The sequence below is a fragment of the Vicia villosa genome, linkage group LG5 (assembly GCF_029867415.1).
Source record: "Vicia villosa cultivar HV-30 ecotype Madison, WI linkage group LG5, Vvil1.0, whole genome shotgun sequence".
Classification (NCBI taxonomy): Eukaryota; Viridiplantae; Streptophyta; class Magnoliopsida; order Fabales; family Fabaceae; genus Vicia; species Vicia villosa.
Genome location: NC_081184.1, coordinates 12,404,021 through 12,412,075, shown reverse-complemented (window position 1 = coordinate 12,412,075; position 8,055 = coordinate 12,404,021). Strand labels below are relative to the sequence as shown.

The 8,055-nt window shown below is 35.7% G+C and overlaps 2 protein-coding genes across 2 annotated transcripts; both read left to right on the top strand.

The window, feature by feature from the left end:
• Positions 1 to 959: 959 nt before the first annotated feature.
• On the top strand, positions 960 to 5,540 carry LOC131606280 (vacuolar cation/proton exchanger 3-like). Its single transcript, XM_058878529.1, has 11 exons — positions 960 to 1,363; positions 2,471 to 2,538; positions 2,650 to 2,678; positions 3,002 to 3,198; positions 3,472 to 3,684; positions 3,769 to 3,894; positions 4,202 to 4,318; positions 4,413 to 4,466; positions 4,544 to 4,660; positions 4,805 to 4,895; positions 5,323 to 5,540. Exons 1-11 carry the CDS (start codon positions 1,067 to 1,069, stop codon positions 5,358 to 5,360), a joined length of 1,347 nt encoding a protein of 448 aa, XP_058734512.1. The 5' UTR covers positions 960 to 1,066; the 3' UTR covers positions 5,361 to 5,540.
• Positions 5,541 to 6,754: 1,214 nt separating this feature from the next.
• On the top strand, positions 6,755 to 7,165 carry LOC131604220 (protein MAIN-LIKE 1-like). Its single transcript, XM_058876678.1, has one exon. The coding sequence runs from the start codon at positions 6,755 to 6,757 to the stop codon at positions 7,163 to 7,165; it is 411 nt and encodes a 136-aa protein (XP_058732661.1).
• The last annotated feature ends 890 nt before the right edge of the window (positions 7,166 to 8,055 follow it).

The window sequence follows — 8,055 nt, the reverse complement described above, 5'->3', positions numbered from 1 at the left end:
TAGCTTGTCTGATTGGTCCGGTAAACCGTTATGATTTCATTTATTCCAAGGTGTGGAAGGTGGAGGTTCCCCTTAAAGTTAAAGCTTTTGGGTAGAGATGTTTCAGGAATAGGATTCCAAGAAGAAATTTGCTTTTGAAACGAGGTATATCTCTATCTTCTTCGAATCTTGTTTGCGTGTTTTGCGAAGAGACTATCGAAAGTTCTAAGCATTTGTTGTTGGATTGTCGGATGGCCGAAGCGGTTTGGCATAATATGGCTCTTTGGATAGGAATGAATTTTGAAAAACCTTATGACTTTATGGAGAGTTATTGGAATTGGAGTAGTTTTTGTCATAAAAAGAAAGTAAGGAGAGGCAAAGAGGGTTGCATTTGGTTGACTATTATGTGGAGTCTTTGGCTTAACAGAAATGATATCATCTTCAAAAATTTCTCTTGCAATGTTAATGATTTAGTTTGGTCTTGTAAATTGCTTGTGTGGAGATGGTCTTTTGTAGGGAAAATTAATCATCCCAATTGCAACTTCTATGAGTTTTGCAAAAACCCTTTGTATTACTTAAGTTAGGTTCAATTTGGTGATTAATTTTCTGTTTCGGCGGTCTTCGCCTTTTGTAACCGAGTTTGTAGAACTTTCGTTCTCATTTAATATAATTTGCTTACAAAAAAAAAATTGAAATGGTAAGGTTTCTAAGAAGATGACACTTGCCAAACTTGCCAAATAACTCATCTTGCTTTATTATATTGTATGAGTGTATGATATCTTAATCTCTTTTACATGTATTTTCCTATTTTCATAGGCTTGCATAAATATTTTGAAATAGTAAAGAATCAGATATACTAATACCATATTTATGATAATTTACTTTCTCCATTTAAATTATATTTTGAAAATATATAAAACTAAATGTATAAAGCTTCTTAGAAATTGCACTACACAAATTCCTATGCCACATTACCAAAACCCCTCGTGTATCACAGCAATTGTAACATATCCAAGTTCCTCGTTTTGTGTCCTATTCATCCCCAAAACAAACAACAACATAGATTTTGTTCTTCTTCACTTCAAAAATGAGTTCTCTTCACCATCAACATGATCATGTTCGTGATTATGAAGCATGTTTGATAGAGAATGTAGAGAATATAAAGGCAACAACATTGAGCAAGGAAAGTATGAAACATGGTAGAACAGCACATAACATATCATCATCTTCATTGCGTAGGAAATCCAATGTCACTCTTGTCTCTAATCCTCGTTATGGAAATGTTTTGGCTAATTTTCAAGAGGTTATTCTTGGAACAAAGCTTTCTATTCTGTTTGTAGCGATTCCTTTTGCCATTTTTGCTCAATGCTATGGATTTTCAAAAGTAAGTATACTATACACTATACTTTTTGCATGTGTATGAATCATATAGTTTTAAATTGTGATCACAATTACACTTGATATTGTTGCAGTCTTGGATATAAAATTCTAAGATTTTGATACTGTGGCTGTAATTGCAGTTGCGAAATGCAAATTAAAACGGTATAATAAATGTGTGTATTAATTATTTTTTCATTTTTAATTAATTTTTACCTACACAATTAATTTATGTGCCTGTGCCGTAAGTTACAATGCATTCTGAGTTTTAAATTGTAGTAGGACCCAGATGCATCAGATCAAATTTTATATTTGCATGTTATGCACTTTTCTAGAAATATCAGTAGTGAAGGCCATCAATGCCAAGGATATTGGTTGTCTCAAGGGAAAGAACCTAATTATAAAGATTAGGTCTCTTTTATTGCAAAATTGGATTCCGGTTGCGGTCACTGTGGTTGCAGCTATTGCGAATGTTGCTATGCGAATTGGGTCGTTGCACCGTGAATTTATATTTTATGAATATAAAATATTATATTTTATCATTTATTTTATGTTTCATATGTCTTTTATTTCTTATATAAATTTTCATATACACTCCACATTTTAAATATATCTATTTTAATCCTTTTAAAACATACTTTAAATTTATGATATAAATAAGAAGAAAGATAGACCAAATAATTTTTACGAGAATTGCACAATCTCTTGCGGCGTGATGCGGTCCGATGTGGGTTGATGCGGCAATTGCGGTTTTTTTTGTGATTTACAATCACATGCAATTGCTTGCTAATCAAATTGTATAATTACAATTTGACATGGTGAACTAATTGAAAGAGGTACTATTTAATTGCAATGTAACTGTACTGCAATGGTGAATTGTAATAAAAAATCTTATCAATGTCTGTTGCAAACTACTTTTTATCTGATGACTAGAAGCTAATCATATGCTTTTATAATTAACTAGAGATTAAAAAAAATTGGATTTTTATAAGAATCAAAATAAAATAATTAACATACCAATTTTGTAGTATTATAAAACACATTTAATACAGTTTATTAGAATTATTACTTCTATATTTCTTATCTTAAGTAAAGCCTTTTTTTTTCAATGTAGCCTTTGGTTTTTGCTTTGAGCTTACTTGGCCTTATCCCTCTTGCAGAAAGAGTCAGCTTCTTGACAGAGTAAGGAAACCATGATACTTATTAATATTATTATTACTTTTTTCTGCCAAGAATGATGATTCTGATTTATGTTCTTTTGTTATAAAAATGGCGATGATTCAAATATGGAAGAGAGATAGCTTATTACACAGGTCCTACAGGTATTCTACAACTAAGCTTTATAAACTATTTTTTATTCACGTTGCAATCTTTGATATTGTGAAGAATCGTGGCAAAAATGATGTTTCGGCCGAAATTGCAATCCCAAAAAAAAGACGGTTATTGAGACTAACGGTCTTCTATATATGTCAATTTGTACTATTAGAAATAAAAGTTCTTACAAACGACAATTAAGTCTAAAAGAATAGATTAAACTCTCACAACGCCTTGATGGAGAGGACCTTAAAAAAAACTTCGGAATTGTGGTTTCGAATTTGTTTAGATTTTGTTACTGAAATTTTTCATTATGTTTTTTGGATAATAGTGGGAGGACTTTTGAATGCAACTTGTGGGAATGCTACAGAGCTCATCATTGCAATATTTGCACTTAGCAATAACAAAATTGATGTGGTCAAGTATTCTCTCCTTGGTTCCATCCTCTCCAACCTTCTTCTTGTTCTTGGAACCTCTCTATTATGTGGCGGCATTGCAAATATTCGAGCCGAGCAAAAATTCGACAGAGTAATTTCCTACATTTCATTTAATTGCATTTCTATATTGAGGTTTTCGTTGTCAAAACCATCTTAGGTTTTTGAAAACCCTGTGTAGATCTGTCGTAGTTTAAGTGACGAAACAAATAGAGATATATTTAGTAATGGCTTAAACGTGACAAATATTTTATAATTCTCTATTTAGTCTTGGTTTAACCGTAACAAATTTTAAACCCTGTCTGTTGTAGTAATGTCATAATGCTTGATACTACGGAAATTTTCTTCTTGGCTGTTTGATTTGTAGAGACAGGCAGATATGAACTTGCTTATGCTTCTTCTGGCATTGTTGTGTCACTTACTGCCCTTATTGTTCCAATATGGTGGGGCTTCGGTTGCTATCGATGCAGATTCATCTCTGCAGTTCTCAAGATTTGCGAGCATTTTGATGGTGATTGCATATTTGGTATATCTTATCTTCCAACTATGGACGCATCGGCAATTATTTGAAGCTCGAGATGTATGTTTTGTTTTCTACTTTTCTTTAACTTTGTTTATGTATATTTTTTTATTAGTAATAGTCAGTTTCATTAATTTATTGTAGGAAGAGGATGAAGAGAATGAAAATGCTTCAAAAGCAGTTATTGGATTTTGGAGTGGATTTGCTTGGCTTGTTTTTATGACGGTGTTTATTGCGATTTTGTCCGAATATGTGGTTGACACTATTGAGGTAACTGTTTTATTTTTTAAATTGAGTTTTTATATATATGCGCAACACTTGGTTAATTAATCACGTGCAAAAATGTGGTTAATTCAGTTGATCAGATGAATAAACCAATTCATACTTAAAATTGTGATTAATTCAATCCGATGAATTAACCATATTTTTTAAGGTGAATTGACTTAATGATCTGTTCAGCTGAATTAACGATGATGTGAATTGAAATGATTATCTATTCAACTTAATTAACCATATTTTTATTTATCGGAGACAATTGAGTGCTTCTATTGTGACGACTATAACACTTTTGAAACAGGATGCATCGGATTCATGGGGTCTATCTATCAGCTTCCTCTCCATAATCTTGCTACCAATAGTTGGCAATGCAGCTGAACACGCAGGAGCTATCATATTTGCTTTCAAGAATAAGCTGGTTGGAATTTTTAGTGTTTCTTTTTCATTAAACTTTATCCTTCCAATTTTTTTAAACAAAATTTCTTGAAACTAATCTATTGATATTACAATAGGACATCTCTTTGGGTGTTGCTTTGGGTTCTGCAACTCAAATTGGAATGTTTGTGGTAAGAATTAATCCATATTATCATCCACATAAAAAAAATCTATATTGTAAAATTAATTTAATTTAATTACTATATAGGTTCCCTTGTGTGTAATTGTTGCTTGGATTCTTGGCATCAAAATGGACCTTAACTTCAACCTTCTAGAAACAGGTTCTCTTGCTTTGGCAATTATAACAACAGGTTTCACATTACAGGTATACCGAGTCTTCTGTTATAGAAATAACTTATACATAAGCACTTATATAATAATTACTTATGCTATAACGATTTCATTAAGTTATACCTTGATTTAATCGTTCAATGACATTTAAGTATTCTTGGTAAATCTTTTTTCATAGGATGGAACTTCTCACTACTTGAAAGGCCTTATTCTCTTGCTCTTGTATATTGTTATCGGGGCATGCTTTTTCGTACAAAGAACACCCTCTGGTATGCATAATGAGTAACACTATCAGATCGAGTTTCTCAGAGTTGTTGTAGTCATCAAATTAATATTGTTAGATGAAGATCAGACGACTCATATTTAACATTGATATTGTGAATCATATTCACTAAAGTCAACATGAGCCGTCCAATCTTGATCAGACATTGTTCATTTGCCAATTGTGACCTTGTGATAACAATTGCGGTCGCGATCTTTTATAGCATGGAGAATCATGATCAAATGTGGCTGATGCAGCCTCAATCCTGACCCTATTTGGTTTCAACAACGTCAAAAAACACGTTATGTCCAAGTCCAGATCGCGGTTGTAGACCTTTATTTAAAACCATAGTGGCTTGCTATCATGTTTTGTAAGCAATATTTTCCTTGCATAAATATACTATTATGGAACTAACTCCATCAACTTGATTGCAGGCTTTGGAGCATTTTCGTCTTTTGGAGGTGAAGAGTAGTTGCAGCAACCAAACTTATGAAACAAAATTTATTGGATTTGTTGTTTTGTTCCTCATATATCCTAGAAAGATAGCTAGTTGTTTGTGTACATAATATATACCTTTCAAAGGATTGAGTCAAAAAATTCCAACACATACATATAATATATATGCAACAATTGTGAAGTAGTTATCAAAAAAATGTGGGGAATGTTTATTGGAATTTAAGGTTGTTAAGGTAGAACTATTTTATTTTTTTTGGAATATGTTGGTCGTAACCAGAGATTACAGGAAATTGGCATGACAAGAATCACAAGATTTGATTAACATCTCAATATTTTAACTAGTTTTTTTTGGTTGGTAGCTCTTTTCTAAATGCTTTATATATCAAGGTGAATCTATCAAATATTTCTTCAGTTCAATTAGTTGTATCTACACTGTTAGTCATATTCACTTTAGATATGTTTGGATGAACAATTTTGAGGTAGGAGTTTGAATGACACCTAACAAGATATCTAATGAAATAAATAGGAATAAAAATTCAGTCAAGAAAATTCAGTTAAATGGTTTCAGAGAGCCTAAGAAGTCAACACATTTATTGCAATTATCCTACAAGATTAATGGAAGCTTGCCAATCTGAAAGCCTCTGTTTTTTTGGTTGAGAGCATTAACCACAACCGAATGATCAACCTCAATAAGCAATGTTTAAGATAGGATTGATCCATTACTTGAAAAGATTTATAAGACTTATACATGGAAAAACTGCATAACATGCATCCGTGCGGCGTGAACGAATGCATGTAGTATCACAGGTGACTGATGGAGCTGATGTACCTGCTACACCCGTTCCAGTCAGGCCTTCTACATCCGTTCTAATTGAGGGGCCTTATATACATGTTCCAATTAAGAGGCCTTCTCCATCTACTACTGCATCACGGAGGCCTCGGGGTGAGGCTAAGGGTTCGCCACAGATGCCCACCATCCGCAGACGTCTACGGGTCAATTCTTCTACTTCTGTACATGTGCTAGTGACGGTCGCTGCAGGATCTTCAGCGCCATCTGTTGAGCTGCACGAGGATGATCCAGTGTCGGAGCATGTCTAGTACCCGGGGGATCCTATAGATGCGTCTTTGTTAATAGGGTATGTAAATCATTCAGTTAGGCATATCTGGGAGAGGGGGTAAATTTTCTTTGGTTATTACTTTTTTTTCTTTAATTTTTTGATTTTGCTTATTCATAACAATTTTTTTTTTGGAAAATTTTAGGATAGGGATTCCCATAGGTTTTACCACCACGGCCGGAAGATTTCCGCTCTCGCGTAACCTGACGAGTTGTGGTTCAGGGATGCACTCACAGCTTTTAGGATAAGGGACCTTTGCACGGTAGGCTTCTAGACGATTCATAACGGGATGTTGATGGCATTTGTAGAGAGGTGGCGACCAGAGACCTCGTCCTTTCATCTTCTTCACAGTGAGATTCCCATCACTCTGGACGAAATTGCATGCCTCCCGCATCTACCTATCAGGGGTACCATCCTTAGTCACGGTAGGTTGACGAAGAAGGAAGTGATGGGGATGCTGATTGAGGAGATGGGGGTTGATCCTGCTGTTACGCTTGAGGAGGTGGAGAGGATCCGCGGGGCGCACGTGAGGTTTCACACCTTGCAGCGGATATATGATGCAGAGCTTTTTGCAACACATCAGGCTGCTGGTGACAAGGCAGAGGCGAATATACACAGAGAGAGGGTGTTGAGATGTTACTTATTATGTTTGACAGGCACTCACCTCTTTGTGGACACGAGCTCGACGTACACAGACGTTGTTTAGCTAACGTACTTATCTGATATCGCACGTGTCCATAAGTACAACTGGCAAGCGGCTACACTAGAGTACACCTACCACAGACTCGGAGAGGGATGCATGTGAAAGGCAAGGACTATGGCTGGAAGCTGCAACCTCCTAGTGGTAACAATCTTATATCCTTCTACATTTTCTTAAAATTTATTATATATTTATGATAGTAAATTTGATCACCGTGTTTTTTTCAAGATTGGATACTACAACACTTCCCTTACATTATTGGTTGTGGAGAGGTGTCGGGTTACGCTGTCTTGACATCATGGCTGCTGAGAACATCCACTTCAACTGCTACGCTGATCACTGTAAGACGGTTCTGTTTGATGAGATTGTACTATATTCTGAACGGTTGGCTGCCAGTTCAACCATCATTATTCGTTATCTTTCGGAGCACGTCATGCGTGAGTTCAGCTACTAGCAGACAATACCTCGCCATCCTTCTTACTCCGCTCCTATCGTCATGACCCGTCGGAAGCTAGATGAGGTCTTTGTAGACAGGGAGCACCCCGTGGTTCTTGCCGAGGCTCGGGCGCCCACATTAGAAAGGGACTAGAGTTGCGTCGACGGGTACATCACCTGGTACTACAAAGTGTCGCACCAATATATGCTTCCCACCACACCTGGATCACCGCCCAGACCAGCCCAATGAGGAGATTTTGCAAACTCATTAAACTCAGATGGATCACACTCAGGATGTTCTTCCTTAGTGTCGTGAGATAGCTGACATGGAGCGGGCATGCATTGCCGATGGTTTATTCCCTAAGGGGTTTGCTTGCCTGCGTCTTGTGGAGGGGATCATTAGGGTGGCAGAGGAGGCATTTTTGTATCGTAGAAATTGTGCCAGTACAGGTGGGGCAATC

What these genes read in the sequence shown, in the direction of transcription:
- LOC131606280 (XM_058878529.1), top strand. Translation starts at nt 1,067, where the DNA reads ATGAGTTCTCTTCACCATCAACATGATCATGTTCGTGATTATGAAGCA. An exon ending in ATGTGGTTGACACTATTGAG is followed by an intron (nt 3,895 to 4,201) that starts GTAACTGTTTTA and finishes CTTTTGAAACAG; the next exon opens with GATGCATCGGATTCATGGGG. An exon ending in CAACAGGTTTCACATTACAG is followed by an intron (nt 4,661 to 4,804) that starts GTATACCGAGTC and finishes CTTTTTTCATAG; the next exon opens with GATGGAACTTCTCACTACTT.
- LOC131604220 (XM_058876678.1), top strand. Translation starts at nt 6,755, where the DNA reads ATGGCATTTGTAGAGAGGTGGCGACCAGAGACCTCGTCCTTTCATCTT.